At 37.3% G+C, this 19,547-nt stretch overlaps 2 protein-coding genes across 2 annotated transcripts; one reads left to right on the top strand and one right to left on the bottom strand.

Annotated features, from left to right (window-relative positions):
• Nucleotides 1–974: 974 nt before the first annotated feature.
• Nucleotides 975–4,640, top strand: LOC110040984 (blastula protease 10-like). Its single transcript, XM_089299041.1, has 6 exons — nt 975–1,137; nt 1,518–1,685; nt 2,295–2,442; nt 2,931–3,037; nt 3,636–3,707; nt 4,349–4,640. The coding sequence occupies exons 1-6, from the start codon at nt 1,059–1,061 to the stop codon at nt 4,573–4,575; spliced, it is 801 nt and encodes a 266-aa protein (XP_089155167.1). The 5' UTR covers nt 975–1,058; the 3' UTR covers nt 4,576–4,640.
• Nucleotides 4,641–12,606: 7,966 nt separating this feature from the next.
• Nucleotides 12,607–15,135, bottom strand: LOC149118648 (zinc metalloproteinase nas-6-like). The gene is made up of 3 exons (XM_089299082.1): nt 14,948–15,135; nt 13,970–14,073; nt 12,607–13,390 (listed from the first exon to the last, which is right to left on the bottom strand). The coding sequence occupies exons 1-3, from the start codon at nt 14,989–14,991 to the stop codon at nt 13,308–13,310; spliced, it is 231 nt and encodes a 76-aa protein (XP_089155208.1). The 5' UTR covers nt 14,992–15,135; the 3' UTR covers nt 12,607–13,307.
• Between the last annotated feature and the right edge of the window lie 4,412 nt (nt 15,136–19,547).

Below are 19,547 nucleotides of genomic sequence, written 5' to 3'. Positions count from 1 at the left end.
AATTACTCTATACTTCGTTCTTGAGACTGAATAACAGCCCAGTGTATCATATTAGCCTAGATTGTAGTGTTCCTAGCTACAGTATATCGAGATACTTAACGAACCCAGGCCATACCCCGTGAATTGTCGTTTTTAGCGGTCGTCACAGAAGAGGACCCCTTGAAAATCGAGGCGATAAATAACAGAGAACTAAATAACACCTCCATGCAGATGTTAGATTGCCACTGAATTCGATCTTAGTTACAACAAATTTTCCTTCCTACTCTCAAAGTCCTGAATTTAATGTTTTTCATTCACAATAGTTTTCACCGAATTTGCACAAAAGAGTTGACATTTGACACAATATAAATGACGCACATCTGCTTGGTTTGTTTCAAATAATTTATTGTCACGATACCTTTAATAGGTAAATAGACTGATAAATAACGCATTTTCCTAATCACCATGATGAAAGCTGTATTATTCCTTGGAAACAGCTGTAACTAACAAACACAATAACGAATAACTAATCGTAGGGGAATTAGAATCTAAAAAGAATTCTCAGTTACTAAAGAAACAAAACAACACAAACAAAATTATAAAAACAGAACGAAAATCAAATTAACTGTTTCAGTTAAACATGATGGAAGAATTTGATACATATTGAAACAGTTTCCAACTTAAACATGTATCTTTCAATTTGTGATTAGTTGTTCAGCTATTTCAATTAAACTCCTCTTTGTCAACAGATATACAATTCCATGGGTTTCACGAAAAAATAAAGCGCATAAACCTTTATAGATAATTGTTGCACCTTTTATTGTTTTAGTCTTAGCCTCCACAGCTGGTTCAACATTGACAACAAAAGCAGCATAGCTCTTTTCTTATGATATGTGTTGATTGGCCTAAGATTCTGCAGTTGAGACAATATTTATAAATTAACTAAAATGGTTATCACGTTAGAGATACCTGAGGAGAATTTCTAAGTCGACAAAGGCCAAATCAGTTTAACATCAACGTCGAGGATCATTCACAGCCAAACTTACTGTAAAGCTTTCGAGGCCGGCTGTTTATCCAAAATGTTATATTTGTTTCTTTTTCTCTTCGTTTCTTCCTCTTTGGGAGTTCCAGTGATGAAGGAAGACAGCGAAAAACGAGGTAACTGAGAATATATTGCAGCAAGCAGGATAATTTTCCATATTAGTCGGACTTCTTTTACACGTATTTTTTTGTTATGCTGAGATAGACCTACGTTTTAAGCCTTACTGGTCCTCTTTTCATTCAGTGTTACAGTTCAGAATTTCATGTTCTGCAATTCATTGTACCTCTAGAATTTTCAGATTAGCTCTCTTGGGCTGAGATTTAGTGTCCGTTGTTCGTACTAGAGAGGGTTCTTCTTTTAGACGGCGTGGAGAGGTCGGTTGCTATTCGAATTCTAAGTTTGCAGATACGGAATTTGTCTGTATGGTTCTGTTATGTGTATGCAACATCTTTAAAAATTTTATATGGCAAAATTTTATCACTGCTTTATGTTTCAGGCTTCTCGAGATTTCAAAAATTTGAAGGAGACATGATGTTACCAATGGAGCAGATTCAAGCGGCTGAGCAAGGCCTGGACCCAACTGTTACAGGCGGAGCTCGCGGACTAAAACGCAGAGCACAATGGCCTGGTGGAATAGTTCCCTACACAATACATTCTAGCGCAAGTATGATACAAGATTTTATTCCCGGACACTTTTCCTATCGCGATCGTCGTTATTTTTATCATTATACCATATTCGTATTCTCGGTTTGGCTACGAACTAGCTTGCAACTGATCGAGGCTAAGGCGAGGAGTCTTTTCAAATGTAAATGACATTTCTCTCTTTTTAATTTATGATATTTCCCTGCTAGTTTCAGTCCAATTAATACTGAGAATACGACTATGACCTATTTACATTTCCTGCATGTCTTTGCACGTACAGTATAACAAGCAATCCTGTTTGTGTTAAGTGAAATAATGCTTCTGGTTTTTGAAAACGCAAAATAAATGATTGAAATTTCTTTGAGATCCCAAGAATGCTACGACTAATCCGAGTTGTTGCGCCCGCCTTAGATCGTAGCTGTTCAGTGGACGAGGCTTGTGGTCGCCTGCTCATGATATCAATCATAAAATATCCTCATCCATGGATCGGACATTTCGTGCTCACCAAATGGTTTTATATACACATAAATTAGGTAATATAGACAACAACTGCAATAGTAAAAGGGATGGTCGAGTTTAATAATAAAATTAGTAACTTGCGATTTTACGTGAATTCTGGTTAACTCTTTAGAAAACAAATTTCTAAACGCACTTGGAATAAAGGGACCGACAGAAAGAACAATATATAGTGCCCTGAAGGAGTGGGAAGAGAAAACGTGCGTCCGATTCGTGCCCAGGGCTACTCAGAAAGACTACGTGGAGTTCTTCGCCGGTGATGGGTAAGATTCTGCGATACCTTTTGTGTATTTATATTGTGGAAGGGTTTTTAATGAAGTGGTGTATGAACTCGAATACAAATATTAAGGAAACTTGTTATCGATCAGTTGGCCTTGCAACTATGGGTTTAAACTGTTATCCGTAATACATGATGCAATTAGGAATTATAACAATCTATAGGCCCTTTCTGACTTACCTTGTGCGTCTGTTTCAAAACTATTCCTTGTGCAAAATCTTTCCTATGGAAATGAGTTTGATTTACAGGAAAATGAAACTCTAGTTGGAACAAAGGTTCTTATGAATGGTTTTCCACGAGGACTCGTTTTGACACGGAGGCAAAAGGCAACTAGGAAATGGTCTATTTACAAATAAATGATTGTTTACTATTGAGACGTTTTGATGCTCATGTCGGCCCGATGACGAAATAGTGAAACTGCTGGTCAGAAAATTCGTAACAAGAAAACTAACACTTTATTTTGGCTTCTTGCAGATGCTGGTCTTACGTTGGAGACCTTAAAAATGGAAAGCAGCAGATTTCTATTGGAAGCTTTTGTTACTTTCACGGCATTGTAGTACACGAGATTGGCCACGCTCTAGGTTCAGTGTCGTTTTGCTTTTGAAAGTTCTTTCTAAATACTGGCGAATAACTTCGAAAAGGTCGATGAAGCCGAAGGCCGAATCAACTATCACCTCATGCTGGGAAGTCGAGAGCAAATTATCATTTCTTAGTAGAATTCTAGCATAAATTTACTTCAAAGAATAGTTTCCAATTATTAAACTACGGTTGTATTGGCATTCACGCTTCAGAAAAACCGCACTGATTAAATTGTCATCATTTGAAATTTGCAGTTGTGTGCGCGTGCTCATCGGTTTTTTTTTTTTTTTTTTTTTTTTTTTTCGACAATTTAGAGCTGCCGAAGTCGAGAAACCTTGACTGTCAGTTTCTTTACGTCTTCTCGGAAGTTTGATTATCCATTGTTTCTAAATTTTCATCGAGAAAACGAGAAAGCGTGACAACCCGGAGTACGATAGCTCAGCCAATCACATTGCAGCATTCGCATTAGTACATGAATAAAATTATACTAAACCAATTTAGCAGACACCTCCATACTATAGGAGTTTATGCGAGCTCTGACAACTAGGTATATTTATAGTTTCGCCGGTTTGACACTGTTATTTTGGTGTTCCTTTACAGGATTCTGGCACGAACAAAGCCGCCCGGACCGTGATGACTATGTCGAAATTGTTTGGGATAATATTAAACCAGGTATGGCTGCCTAGCCTGGGAGTGTTATGCGAGTACGCTGAAATTGTACAGATTTCATCGTGTAATAATTGGACCGAGTGAACAAAAATTCAGTGATATGGAGAGTAAATTTAAAATTAATTTGATAGACCGAGATCGAGATGTGACGAACTTTTAGGGCTTCTTTTAGCGAGAAAGTCTCATTATCCTCGAGCTCCGCAATTGTAAGGTTGCGGCAAGAAAATAAATTGCTCACGGTGGATGGTATAGATGCAGAACTTGGACGATCTAACGTGAACAGTTTGAAAAGATCCAAATGGATAAAATGCATAACGATTCAATCAGAAACGAAAAAAATTTAGTGGTACGAGTACAACTAATTGTACTTCACTCGGTCCAATTACTACAACTAGTAGCACTTTATATTCCGACAACCCATCACATGCAACGACGCAATTTTTTTAATGGCTGACGCGAATTTAAATCCAAAATCACTCTCACCCACATCGACAGACGCAAGGAACTGGCCCGAAGAAATTCGTGCAATAGATGTCCAGACCGGGAAAAACAGGAAACAGAATTTATTTTGACATCCTGACAAAATGCCTTTATCTCTAAATTTGAAATACCATGTTAAGTAAAAATTTTGTTTATCTTGGCAGATAACAAGCACAATTTTAACAAGTACGGTCATGGCTCCATCGACAGCTTGGGTGTTCCTTATGACTATGGTTCAATCATGCACTACGGCAAGCGAGACTTTGCTCGATGGCCATGGCAGACCACCATAAGACCAAGGCAATCAGGTGCATCAATTGGCCAGCGAAGTCATCTCAGTCCTCTGGATGTTAAACAAATGAATCTTTACTACAAGTGTAACAAGAAATAAAGCTCGAAGTAACTAAGATGTCTTTACGTAATCATGTTACTTTGTAAAGTTCGAAGGAAGACCAATGAATGTATAAAGATAGAATGTCTGAGTGTTTCTTCTTGTTTTAGTATCAAAAGCACCACTTGTCAAAAAAGAAGTTAATTGTAAACCATAAGATTTGCTCTGACGGTACTAAACCCAAACAGTAGTTGGGGAATTTAACAGTGAATACCTGTAGAAATCGACCAAAATCGCCTATCAATGGCACAAGTCGAAAAATTGATTTCGCTTGTATTTTGCCCAGAGATAGGTCCTAGTAAGAATAGAGACGGACCATGGTTTGTTTCTGCTAATACAGCTTTCTTTGGCAGAAATACGCCAAAAACAATTTAGCCCAATTGGGCTCAAAATCTACTTCCGGTTTTGCTTAACCTTCCGAATATTTGATTGCTTCGCGCTCCGTACAGCAGCTACTTGACAATCTTTCAATGGATTTTATATTCAGCCCAGCTCTTCGTGGTATGACTGAGTGGAAAATAAAATAAATCGAAGGTAGTTTTGAGCCCGAAACGAGATCAAACAGACGCAAAATTTTACAATGCTTTGAAAGCGAATTAAAACATTAAAGCATTAAAACATCGCTTATTTTAACTTAAAACGCCTTGAAAACACTTTCTACGGTTAACTATACATACACTTGTTTGAAAATCAAAAAATACCTCTGGGCAAAATGGTTTTAAGAAGCCCGGCTTGGCCTGTGCTTCTTCATCAATTTTGCCCAAAATCCGTCGTTGGAATGTAAAGAATTGCGTGACGCGGGTATACTCATTCGTTTCCGATAACCTGCTCAAAGAAATCTTCAGAAACGTCGTATATGGAAAAAATAATGAAAAATGCTTTCTTTTTGTGTAAGCTCGTATAAATATATATCTGAGCGATTTCGCAAAAACATGCCCGCTACCTTAAGGTTTTTGCTAGCGACCTTAAACCCAGGGGAGGCTCCGTCAAGGGCAGGCCGGGCACATGGCCCAGGCACTGGCCTATCTGCTGGTGGCGGCCAGTTGTCAAAAGCAGGGAGGAGGAGAGAGTGTCTTGTTCTGACACCCACAGCTACAATGGTGGACAAAATTCCTTGGGACACTTGCGTCATTGCATGAATTATCTGTGTTTTAAAAACGAAGTTTGAAAAAGAACTGTTATCCTTTTCAAAATTCGTTTCTGCGCCTCCCCCCCCCCCCCACCCATGGGTGGGTGGGTGGGTGGGTGAGTGAGTGAGTGAGTGAGTGAGTACTACTACAGTATGATTATACAATATACTTCTGGTCCTCTATCCTCTATCCTGTGAAAGAGATTTTCACGTGTGCAAACCCTACCCTTATCCAACAAAGAACTCAATGTATTCATTCTGGTAATGACCATAAAATAATTACTAATGCTAATCACAAACGACATTGAATTATTGTACTTGTGTCCCATGGAACACATATTTAAAAAATGATCTGAAGACGTAACTCATTGTCCTTTTTTATTTCATTGCATAGTAACTTGTTTCCTAAAAGTCTACGCCACTCCTTTACTCTCGTTATCTCGCTAGTCTAATAAATTGCAGGAATGAAACGCAAAAAGGGGGAAAAGCCATGCTTATAAAACTTGTATGGCGAATCAGCTAAGTAAAGGCAATAATTCTATTTATTGAAAAGATAGATTTTCTATAACATGTAAATAATCTTCATTAGTATGAGATGGAGATAACTTAAGTATTTTTAAATCGATTGTTACTGTCGTTTTCTTAGTTGAAAGAAAGCAAAAGGAGAACTTGTTTACTATCAAATGTAAAGAGTTGGTCTTCGAGTGATGTAACTTAAATCAGTATTGGTAACGTTTGGAATATTCAATTGATATTTTTTTCCTATTGGTCGAATAATCTCTTTCCCCTGGGGTGCAGGAAGTTCACGACATCAACTTTAAAAAAAAACTATAAGAATTTACTTGTACGCATTCAAAACAATATGAGGCACGAGTCAACGCTGATGCAAGTGTTTGGGGAAAATTTGAAGATAAAACCAAGAAAAACTTCGCAGACTGTAATAGAGTTTCACTCACCACTTTTAGTTGCGTCATCTTCGACTTTTTTCGGCAGCGATGAGGCAGGGAGGAGAGGAACGCACAAGAGCAACATCTTGTATCCAGTACAGTATGATATGATTTTCCTGTTCGTGTCCTTTATATAGTGCTGGTCTTTGAAATCGTTAATTGTATATATTCAGCTAGTGAAACATTCCTTTTCTTTTAGAACAAGTGAAAAGATTTTTAATTTGGCTAAACACCATGTAATATTTTGTACAGAAAGCAATATACTGCTCGCTTTTAGACTTTCAATGCCGGTGTCAGTTGACCAAATCATGTCGACATCTGTAAACAAACAAAACAAGCTAGACGTACAATACGAGGCAAACTGTGACCTAGTTTCAGGCCAGGACGTTAGACCGGTGTAATAAAAGTTGGTAAATCCAGCAAAATTACATCTCTTTGGAACAGCTCATCGAAAGACTGCCGAAACTGAATTCATATACAAGAAAATACAATATTTGGTTCTTTAAAAGCTGATTTCATCTTCAGCGCTTCATGAGATTAAGACTTTGAAATTAATTGACAAGGTGTGAAAACGTTTGTTATCAATTTTAAAATTATTACTCACTATTTAACAGTTTCTTGCATGAAAGACAAAGAAATATGGCTTATGTTTGTTGGTTGTTTGTAGTTTCCAGTATGTATTTGTTTCTTTTTTGTTTTGCCTAAAGCTAGAGCTATTTCAATAAAAGACAATAAAAGACAATTAGTTTGTGTCGTTTTCTTTTAGAAATTGGCCGAAACAGGTCATGAGAAAACTACCAAAATTAGATCGTTAAAAAAGCTCTGTTTAACTGACAATTGATTTGGATGCATCCGCCTCAAGACTTTAAAGTTAATTTTCAAGGTGATAAACGTTTGTTCTCAACGTTAAGTTTTGTACTCGACGTTAAGAGTTTTCATCATCAGAAAAGGAATCATCTTTTGGTGATCATTAGGCGTTAGCATGAATTCAAAAAATATGTATATATTCCTAACCGTTACAGGGAAGCTAATTTTGTAATGTTGTTTATAAACTTTTGCGATGTACTAAATTACCTTTAAGGTGGCTCGCTATAGTTTTACGATTGCGCGAGCGCATAGGACGAAAGCTCAAGTAATCTCCTCGCGCTCAAAGGAAAACGTCAGCGTTATTCGATTTTTATGACATCAACATGATCACAAAAAGCAAAACTTACGGTCAATTTTAAATTTGGCTCAGTTTTAACTACCTACAATTCCAATAAAATACCCTACTTTTGTTAAAATCTGTCAGAGCTAATCTAATATATTTAGAAGAATGACAAATTGGCTTTTTACCAATTCAAAATGTTAGGCAAATATCATTTCGCTGATGTGGCAAAGTATGAACAAATTTCACCGAAGTAATTAAGTCTAAATATCAAGGAGTTTAGGCCAAAATGAGGAATATATCTACCTGTTATTAGATGAGATGTTGCCATGATAACGGTCTACATCCAAAAATTGATAACTAAAATATAAGCCTTATTTCAACAGTACCCGTACTGGTAAATCTCTGCAGGGAAAACTTCAATCAGTTTCCTTTTATAACTCGGCTCTATAGGGAAGGTGTTCGTAAAATTAATACACTAGGTAGCCACCTTAAATTGAAGGACACCTCACAATAACACTTTGTTGAAAAATACCAGAAGGTAATGATAACCCAAAACTAAACGACCGTGTTTAAGGATGGCAAAGGTTAACACGGATTACAAACTCAGAACTTAAAAAAATTAAGCTTAACTTTTAAAGATTCGAGATCCATGACGAAGCTCCTTTAATATTGACACTAATGGAGTAGTATACAGATCGTTAAATATAATGTGGAGAGATCAGAAGTTAAGTGGTGCAGGGTTTCTCTACTGTAGCACTCATGATTCTGTCAACTTTACATATAATTTTCACCATGTGAACTGGGACATTTAAATTCAACACAGATATATTTATAAAAGCCTTTACTTTAAATATATAAATAGACAAACAAATAAGCATAACAAGGCTTGCAACACTAGATACGTTTTCCAATAATGCAGAGAAATAAAGTGTCTATACAATAATTATAATAAAGGAAAGAAATTCAACAGAATCAAATCTCCAAAACGAGTACGATACGAGCACGTGCTCGTTGGCATGTGAGCATAGAGAAAAGAGCACAAAATATGTTTTAGACCTCGGGAAAAGAAATCATACAAAAAAGCATATACGAAACCTTCATAGAAGTGGAGTAATTAAAGCGAGCCATTTTGTATATTAAAGGAGCAATAACGGTTCTACAAAAATCTGTACAAAAGCAATACTATTAATTGATCTAGATATTGCAATTAGAATATCTTCTTTCCTAAACGTTAACAAATAAAGAAGCCTCGACTGTGCTCTGTTCTGTTGTAAAGCACTTAGGAAGCGGTAGAGCACGAAAGAAGTGTAGGGGAAAACACGAGACGTAGTCGAGTGTTTTTCCCTACTTCTTGAGTGCTCTACCGCTTCCTAAGTGCTTTACAACAGAACAGAGCACAGTCGAGGCTTCTTTATTTGTTTTATGATAAATAATCCGATAATTTCCTCACGAATTTGGCTGAATTTTTTCAAACCAAACTTTATTTTCCAAACGAGCAAAAGTGGCGTCAGCCGTGAACTGTTCTCTGATAAAGCACGCTAAAATAAGCCAATCAGAATCCTTGTTAGAATTGTTCAAATAATTTGATTGGCTAACGAAGCGACAGCTGTCAATCACAAACTGGCCTTCAGCTAAGCTTTCAGTTTCGAGTAGTTTGAGCGGCTTTCGAGAGAAGAACGATGCCTTCGAAGTTCGCTTTTCAGTTAAATTTTAAATACGGATCTAAAGGCAGGTGAAGGTTTATAGTCCAGAGGAATACGGCCATATTGTGGCCCATGAAAACGTGCACTTTTCCAGTGGAAATTACGAAACGGGGAGCTCAAAGCCTGCGGATGAAAATGCAAAATGCCGAGTCGAATTTGAACGGAGCTACAGTTATTTACGGCTTGTAGCCGCATGCAGCAAGATTGCCCGAACTAGCGTAAGAGTTAGAAAGACTAAACGGCTCCCACTGGTTCTACTCCAAGCACAGAAGAGAATATTAGAGCAAGCTTTGCACTGACCACTCGTCGGTTCACTTCGCTGCGATGACCGGAGAACGAGCATTACTACACTACATGTAAGTGTTGTTTGAGCAATTGAGCATTTTTACAGAAATAAAGCTTCTCATCGTAAACAGAGACAGTTTAGTTGTTGTTTTCTGTCGTTGTTTTACTTCTTAAGTATAATTTCTGCCTTCGTAACAAATATAATGTCTTTTATCGAAGCACTGTTTAGGTTGAGAATTTGTTTATTTCGTTACGTGTTTTGTCGGTGGGAATCTAGCAAAACTTCTTATTTTAGTACAGTTTTAACACTACTGTTGCTAACCGAATGGTCTCTGTGAGCCATATTTACTACAGACAAAAAGCTCGTTTCCATTGCGTTTGTCTGAATCACAGGGGGTGTTTAATTTGGGTCAAATTTGTCAAAATTCCGAAGCAAAAATTTGAAAGCCAAGTTACCGTCATCAACCCGTGCTCTGTTCTCTGATAAAGCACGCTCTTTCAGCCAATCAGAGCGCGCGTTGTATGGAAACTTTATTATAAATTTAAATATATAGCTACTTCTGAAGACCAGAAATTCTTTTTGAGCAGAATGTTTTCGTCCCCTTGACAGGTTCGACAAAAATAAAACTCCTCGTAATGATGACATTCCAATTGAATTCTATAAAACATTCTGGTCAGTAATAGCCCAATTTCGATATATTAAAATTCAGCCTAAAACAATAGACCTCAGCACGAGGCTCCGGGGAATAAACCCCACAAACTCTGTAGTTATTCCCCGGAGCCTCTTACTGAGGTCTATTGTCTTAGCTGAATTTTAATATATCAAAATTGGTCTATTAGCGATAGCTTTATGAACTGCATTATTGAATGCTTCGAAAATGGTGAGATGTCTAACTCTCGAAAACAAACATCATATGCAATAATTGAAAAGAAAGGGAAAGATCGTTCACGTTCACTTTTAGAAACTGGCGTCCAATCTCCCTCGTTAATGTAGACACAAAAATAATGACCAAGGTAATTGCATGGAGGATAAAAAAAGTCTCGCCTGACATTATTCATCCTTATCAGACAGGATATGTAAAAGATCGTTTTATAGGCGAAACTATATAATCTATTTACGATATCAGGGATTAACTGTAAAAGAAAACACTCCTGGTTTAATGTTATTCTTTGATTTTCAAAAGGCTTTCGATAGCGTTGAATAGAAATGCCTTGAAGCATTAAATTTTGGTTCAGATTTCCTTCACTGGGTCACTGCTGTCTCCACTGATATCTGTTCATAGTGGTTATTGCCATTCGACAGAATTCAGACATTAAATGAATTTACATCGGAAAACAGGAAGAAACATTATTTCAACTACTCAGGGACCTGTTTCGAAATTTTTCGGGTCTTAAGATCAATTACTCAAAAACAGAGGGTATGTGGATCAAATCATTAAAACATAGTAAAGAAAAATGTTTGGTATTTAAAAGTGGCCTAAAATCTCGACTAACGCTCTGGAGGTATATTTCACATATGATCAGAAACTATTAAAGGAAAAGAATTTTATTGAAAGGCTAGATAGTATTAAAAAACTCATTAATAATTAATCTTTTCTGATCCCAAAGGTTCATCTACGTATGTTCTTACTACCCATACCAAAGGATTGAACTGTTATTCAAGTTCTTATGGAAACGTACAGAAGAAGTAACTCGCCCGCCAGCAATAGCGGAGCTCCGGCGAAGCGGAGTGCCATAACTATAGGAACAGAACCACATGCATGCATAGAAATAGAAAACCATGCAACTCTTTTTTCATGGTCAACATGGCTAGCGGCACGGGCGCGTGCGCCCTAACACGAAAAACGACGACGACGCCGGCCATACTCCAGCTACTAGGTCTACCAAGTCATGCAGTCTTGGTTTACAGCTTACATCTTTGATATTGAACATCCATGTTATGTTCAATTGACATCTGTCAAAACAAGGCATCCGCTAACCAGTATCACGTGACCATATCGCGGGCTCAGGTTTAGAGCTCGCAGACTCAAGCCAGGATAATTTATTGTAATCGGGAGCTCCGCTTTTAGGCTATAAATTAAACGATTATGAGAAAGGTGGTCTAAAATAATAGATTTGGACTGCGTGGTCAAATCCGTAAGGTTGTCCTTGCTAAAATTACTATTTAACGATATAAATGCAATATGGAAGACGTATTTACTTCACCTGTTAGAGCCCGTAGAAGGTCTGTTCTTTCTAAATTGTAATTGTGAGGTTTCTGATTATACGATATCCTCTAAATTTTACCATGAACATTTGTGGTGGTCTGGATAATTTCTGTAAGTTTCCAATACAATTTCGATGAGGTGCCTTGTGTCAAAAAGAAGAGTATCATCTTTAAAGTAAAGAGTGTAGTTGACTGAGGTTAGTATTCCGGCGGAGTGTCAACTGAAGAATCAGCATCATATTTGGAGTTGAATAATCATGAGCATTTTGCCCTTCCGCCTTGAAAACGGCCCACGGCTCGAGGCCAACAGTGTTTGTTAAGAAATTAGAAAGAGATACGAGGCGTTTTGAGAAGAGCATGCGTTGAAAATAGGTTTGCCATCGATGCTGAAGATATAGTTATTCCATAACAGTTTATTTTACGGACAGATAAAAAGATGTTTTCGTTCGATGTGTTATAGGCGCACTAGTGGTAAAGTAAATTTCAATAAATTTCTGAGAACGTGGCACATCTTTTTTCAGAATAGAAAAGAATATCATAATAATACACACGTTGTTGTTGTTGTTGTTGTTGTTGTGTTTTAATCTTTTAGAACGTTTATTTCTTATTACATTCATAAAACAAGTTCATTTGCTTGACGTCCAGGGCACTGAGATGTTTCCGCTGACCAATGGATGCGCCGTTCTTGGATTTGATGGTAGATTGCCATGGCCACTTAGCAAAGTCACGCTTGCCGTAATGCATTATGGATCCATAGTCGTATGGAACGCCAAGACTGTCGATAGGTCCGTGGCTGTATTTTCTAAAGTTGAGTTTCTGGTCTTATTTACTCAATGAAGAGACCCGATTACAGGCATGATACCTGAGAAGTTGGACTTCCCAGCATGTGAAAGCTGGTAACTAATGCAAGGCGCCATGATTTACTTCGCTCAAACAGGTCTAACCGCGGGTTGTTGATCATAACTAATGGTTTGTTCTTTCACTCTGGTTATGAAGCATTAGCTTAGTTGCTTTTTTGTGACTGGGGTAAAATGGAATTAAAGAAGTGTTTCAGATACCCGACGTTTAGTCAACTGAAGTCGAGATGATCTGCATTTCAAGCCTAGGAAACGAATACAGTTGAGCAGGTTTTCGGCTTCCTAAAAATTACCGCTTCCGGGCAAACATAGCTGATAATCAGAACGTGAGTAAACAGAAGTACTTATGTCTTTGAGAAGCCATCATAACTCAGAAGGTCTATAATTTCCACATGTTAATAATAAAGCATGCCCTTAGAAATGAAGTAAACCAGCCGGTAATTACTTCTTTTTTTTCATTTCTTACCATCTTTGATGTTATCCGAAATAATTTCTACGTAGTTATCACGATCTGGTCGACTTCGTTCATGCCAGGATCCTAGAGGCAATTCGGAAAAAAAAAGAAGACATGAAATCTTGAGTAAAATGTATGCTTCATCTGCTTTTGAAAAATCCTAAGCTAAGGTTTAGAAACCAGGAGAAGAGAGTAAAAGAGCCCAATTAACGTTGGCTGGCTCCCGTCAATTAAGCTTGTTTTGACTGGCCGTTTTGACAGCTCTGCGAATTTGTTACAAATGCGCCTTTGCTTGGTCTAAAAAACAGGAAGTGAATTGTTCCTGTTAACAAATAAAGTGCAAAACCGAACTGAATAAGTAAGTACTCATCTGTCTTGATAGCCTGATCTGCTTATCTACTTTCTATTGAAAATCCTAAGGCCTAAAGGGCTCGAGAAGTTTTGCTCCCACTCCCGTCAAGTAAGAACAAGAAAGAGCTCACCTCCCCCTCCCCCCCCCCCCCGCCCCCCGCCACACACACACACACACACACACACACACACACACACTCTTTCTCCAGATGAAGAAGGAGAGGTCCATCTTTCATTGGTCACTTCCGAATTACTCCCCACCTTGTCGCTCAAAGATTTGGATAAGGAGAATAACTAGAATTAGGCTCCTACCAAGAGCATGCCCAATCTCGTGAACAGCTATTCCATGGAAGCCACATCCAGAGCGAAGTGAAATTCGCTGCTTTCCACCAGTCCTACCAACAGATGAATAGCAACTGGAAGAACAAAAACAAAAAAAATTGTCAAAACACTGTTTGTTCTTATTCATAATTTTATCCTAGATTTTCTCCCTTTATTTCAACTTGGACGAGCTACATGTATGACACCTAACAAAGGGAAAAAGAAGCTTTACTATTAGTAGTATGAAAGCGAAGACGAGTAAGATTCCGTGATTAGTAGAAAGTGTATTGTAAAATTAAGAGTAATTTTCTTTTGTTTTTGCAAAAAGGATGATTATAGAGCATCAATCCTAATCATAAATTAGACGGCTATTAACAAACCTTTTAAAAAGATGAGATTTTAAACTACTCTTAAATGTACAAACACTGTTCGATTTCCGAATGTCTAAAGGAATACTTTTGCGAAATCTAGGGGCGCACGTGGAAAAAGCCCTGTATAAGATTTAGTTAAAGAATTTGAACTAAGTGTCCTGGAATACTACTGTTACTGAAGTAAATCAATCAAGTAAATCAATTAAGAGCCTTTTAAACCAGCAGAAGTAACCTGAGTACAAAGCCGTAGGAAATTGGACGCCAGTCATTTCGAAAGCTAAAGAAGTTAGACAGAAGAAAAACATAGGAAATATAGTGGACATCTGCACCCAGGCTAATGGTGATATGACAAGCAGTCAAGACAACCTTTCCTGACAAAGAACTCTACGTAAGCCTTCTCTGTTGTCCTCTTCACAAATTTGATGTACGTCTTTTTTTTCCACTCTTCCATAGCGCTGAAAATAGCAGGTCTCTTCCAGATGCTATCGTAAGAAAACAACGATTGATTTTTGTTACATTGCTAGTGAAGGCTTCCTTGCTTAGTCACGTTATCAAATATGTTATCTGACTCGAATGCCAAGAAATATGTGTAATTTACCTGCGCTGCCGTGTATAGTATAAGGAACGACTCCTCCAGGCCATTTACGATACTTTGACAATCCACGTGCTCCACCGACGTCATTAGGGCTCATTCCATTTTCGGCTGCTTGAATCTGTTGTTCGGTGAGCAACATATCGCCCTCAAAAATCTGAGTTGAGGAGGTTTCTGAGAAGCAGACAAAAAGATTTACAACCATTAATTATGAAAAAAAAATGTTTTATGAATGAAAAAAGGACATCAAACCTCTCTTTTCACGTTCTTCATTTTCCACGTGCAGTGCAAGCGTCGAAGTAACGACGAGCAAAATGCAAAAAGAAAGCAACCTCGGAATCCAACTGCCAGAGAGCCACAAAACTTGGTAAGATCAGCACTATGACCGCAGCCGTCCCTTTAAAGACGAGCTTGTTTCAGCTTTATATAATAAGCAAGAAAAACACCGGCTTAAATTTTTCAACAGGACTGTTCAGCTGTACTTACAGATTTATGGAAAAACTTGGAGCGCCAACAATCGACCATTAAGAAACTGCCAACAGCACAGACAGTTGAGTACATTCTGCTAAAATTTGGAAAGCGACTACAAAAGAGACCGTTTACCAACGAAACCAATGCGGCTTCTTTAAGCTCTCTCCTTAATTTACTTTGTGAATTTGAGTTCAATCAGCTGTTTAATTTTCTTTTTTATGTAGCTGATTGGTTCTTTGACCTGAAAACCCTTGAATAGCGATTTAATTTTTTTTGAATCCATTATGATTATTATATTCTTTTGTCCTGGTAGCTCAGTGCTGCTTTACTTTACTTAGCTCAAAACTGAGAATTTTCTGACTGAATGATTGAATGAAGGAGTGTTTATTTCACATCGGATATGTGACAGCAACTACATGCATGTATTAAATATTGAAATGTTTAAAACGTTCTTTGGAGGAAGGCTATACAAAATATAGCAAACTATAGTCTCCCTTATGATCAATGTCAATTGACTACTTATAAATTATAAAGCTAAACAAACTGGTATCAGATATTCAGTATTTTCAGCATTATTTATCCAGACAAACAGTAACTTTCGTGGGTAAACATTAGTCCATTCTAAGTCTACTTCGTTTGTTAAAATATGTATAACTGTCTCAAAAGACATACAATAACAAAATTTTTTGCCAGAAAATGTTTCACTTTTGTGTCTGAAAACCTATCGTATATAATTTGTTCATTTTGAAGATGACTCCATTGTCGAAAATGTTTGATGCTAATGCAGTTTTATGCGAGTCAATTTGAAATCGTTATTAAACCGTTAGCACGTTTTAAAACACAGTTTAAAGTAAAAGGAAAGTTTTAGACTTTTCCTTGCTATAAAAGTTAAGAACACTTGGCGATAAATCATGAATGTTTTGGTAACAAAAACGGCTTTGAATTTTAACGGGCCGGGCAAATTGACCTATCATAGCGTGCGTGATAACTGAAAGCTATAATAAACATTTATAATTCTTTGGCCCTTTTCTTATTTGCCAGCTTTGTACGATAGTTATCAATCTTCACCGAGAGTATTTCCAGGAAAATTGCTGGCTGACGTAGCATAAAAGCTTTCTTTAAGGAGAATACCTGTTGTGTCATTCATTACTCAAGGCAAATTGCTAAAACTAATGCAACGAAAAGTGCATTATGGTAAGAATTCAAAAAAAAAGATGCATATTCCTTTCGGAAATGCACAAATGCAAAACGTCAACATGGCGAGATTGGTCTTCTTTTACGATATTGTTCAAAGAATCTATCGTCCCTTCATTTCAGTTATTTAATCAGCTATACATTTTCAATTCCTCCAGAGAACACGGTCGTCTTCAAAAGATACATGACAGATAATTGATATCGCAAGGGAGAATTTGATGTCATTCTATTTTCTCACCTTTCCCCAAGGTTTCCGTTGACCGATACTGGGGGCTTTGAGATCTGAGGGCTGGTGCTATATGCCTATTGTTGAATTGTACATGTGTGGAACAATGAATGGTCAGTAACTCACCAGGAGTAGCCGTTAGTAATAATAACACTTAGTGCATACATGAATACAGCTGAGTAAATAGGCTAACTGATGGCGCTGCTTTATTTTTCCTTTATTTCATTAAAGAGATTCTTTTGGTTCGTCAATCAAACTTATACATTTTACATAGAAATAACAAGATTCCATGAACTTAATACGTGTAAAATAAATACATGAAGTAGACACCTGAGGACTGTAAAAATCGAGTTAAGGCGGCCTTTACACTGAAATATAAAGTTTTTTTTTTCAAACAACCATTTTAAAAATGTGAAAATTCAACATTTAGATTGTATTTTGAAACGAGTTTCCTCTAATCACTCGTTGATTTACGTTGAAATTAAGTTACCTGCGGCACTGGTAGCTATACTTCAACATAGAAACGCCCCTAGCAACGGTTGTTTACAGTCCAAAAGTGTTTACAAAATTGATTCATGCTTTTGAACTTAGTACTATGAGAATTTTTGCATCAAGATCCTGAAAATTGTTTCCTCTACCATCTTATACACCCCTTAAACGTGGTTAACATTTCTATGACCGGTGTCTGATTAGGGTATTCAGTGCAACATTTGTGTATTTCACAGGGCTAAAGTGGGTTTCCAGAGACCGAAGCAAACTTTAAATCCTTATTACCGAAAAATATCTCCTTTTTGAATGATATCTCCCGTTTGAAGATTGGTAAAATCTTGGTTTTGAAGACTGGTAAAATCACAATTATCTTTGTCGTGAATTAATAAATTTTTCAATGTGTGAAAGGTTTTCCCTGTTATTAAGTTAATCATTTCAAAATAAAAACGAGCGATAGAAACTTTACACAACGTTTCGATGTCGTCATGACATCATTATCAAGTGACAAGAAAATAACGGTTCAACAGTGTTATATATGCGGTGAGAGGTGTGATTGTTCATTAACATATTTGTCTAAACAAATAGTTTCGCGCGGATGGAATCCGATTGCGTGTTCGACCAGAAAGAAGAAACCTAGCCTGAACACGCAATCGGGGGTTTTTCCCTATATAGGCGTTATTCCTAGAGTAATCCCTCTCAAGTCATTTTTAGATCCCCCAGCCTCAAAAATCCTAGGAGGGTCTAGAAGTTTCCACAGGTGGACAGCCCTAACATCTTCACAGGCATCTTCATCGTCCAAGAGAACACCTACTCTAGGCACGTGGTGCATTATCGACCAGCGAACGGCATAACAATTCTAAAAATAACTTGATAGGGATTACCTTCATAATAAGGCCTACATGGGGAATCATCCTTTATCCTGTCGTGTGGTAAATCAACAAGTGCCTGCGCCTTTGGTCATAACGAACTCGATCGCGTTCAATTATCAAAACGTTTGCGTTCAAGTGAATCAAGGCTCATACCGGAGTTTCGTTTAATTTCGCTCGATTTACTGCACCACAAATCGATTGATTAATTGGTTGGTTGTACAGAGATTACATTAGTGATTAAAAAACATCATACCCTAATTTGCGGACAGTAAACTGATTTTACCTTATTTAGATTGTGATATTGTGAAATACACGCGTCACTGTGAACCAGTTTTACAGAAGTCCCGCTAGCATTCAAATCGTTCCAAACTTGTCTGTTACTTCAAAGCTTGCCTCGGAAATGGCAATGTGTAAGTAAATTGTTGACCAACTTTGATCCAGGTCCGCAAATCCATACCAGGAAATTTCCAATGTAATCATCATCCGTCTTTTACGTGCGATTTAGTTCGAGTGATAGCTCTTTTGTCGAAATGATACTGATTGTTTATTGAATAACTGAACTGTCAATCTTTCCTTTTTAGTTGACTTTTGTTTTCTTTCTTTACAAATATTTTCTCCTTTTGATTTGTTTGCTTGTTTGTTTGTTCTTGTTTTTGTTTGTTTGCTTTTTTTTTTTCTTAAGTTCATGGCCAGCAACCTGTGAAAGGGGAACGGGTTATCCTTGACCAGCGATCTACTATCGAATTGTAACGCAATCAGTGCAGTTGACCAAACTTTAAAACCGCCGAAGACGTTGTTCTCGAATGATATCTAGGATTACTTCAATATCCAGAAAATGTATTTTGATTACCGAAGGGAGGTCTTAGCAGTGTGCGGTATCAGACGCGTAAAACCTGATCTGCTAGCTGCAAAACCGAGTTCATCTCTGTACGTCCACAATTTTTATCAAATTCTTTATTTTCATTTTTGAAAATAGTTTTAAAATACTTACGACTTTCTAGTAATTTTTTCCCAATTTCTTTATTGGCTATTGCAGACCTTCAATTAATTTTTACAGATTCGCGACGAATGCAAGTGGTACATGAGCTGGATCAAATTAAGGCATGCGCAGAGTGAGATATTTCAAATGATCTAAGCATCGAGTAAGCCTTTCAGATTTAGCAATGCTTTATCAACAGCAATTTTAGGAAAAGTATGAGCAGGGAGCATGTGAGCATGCTTTCAGGAAAACTGTTTCCTTAATTCTCTCTTCCGAAATCTAAGCATGCAGGGTAACCAACTCGGCAGAAGATTTTACGTGCAAGCTACTAGACTAATTGATGATTGTTCTCTGCCCTGGTTTTGGTCAGTTTCTGAT

The sequence above is a fragment of the Orbicella faveolata genome, unplaced genomic scaffold (genome assembly GCF_042242905.1).
Source record: "Orbicella faveolata isolate gen_17 unplaced genomic scaffold, um_ofav_v1 contig_1, whole genome shotgun sequence".
NCBI classification, from domain to species: domain Eukaryota; kingdom Metazoa; phylum Cnidaria; class Anthozoa; order Scleractinia; family Merulinidae; genus Orbicella; species Orbicella faveolata.
The sequence above is the reverse complement of the archived record's forward strand: the minus strand, read 5'-3'. Positions and strand labels throughout refer to the sequence as shown.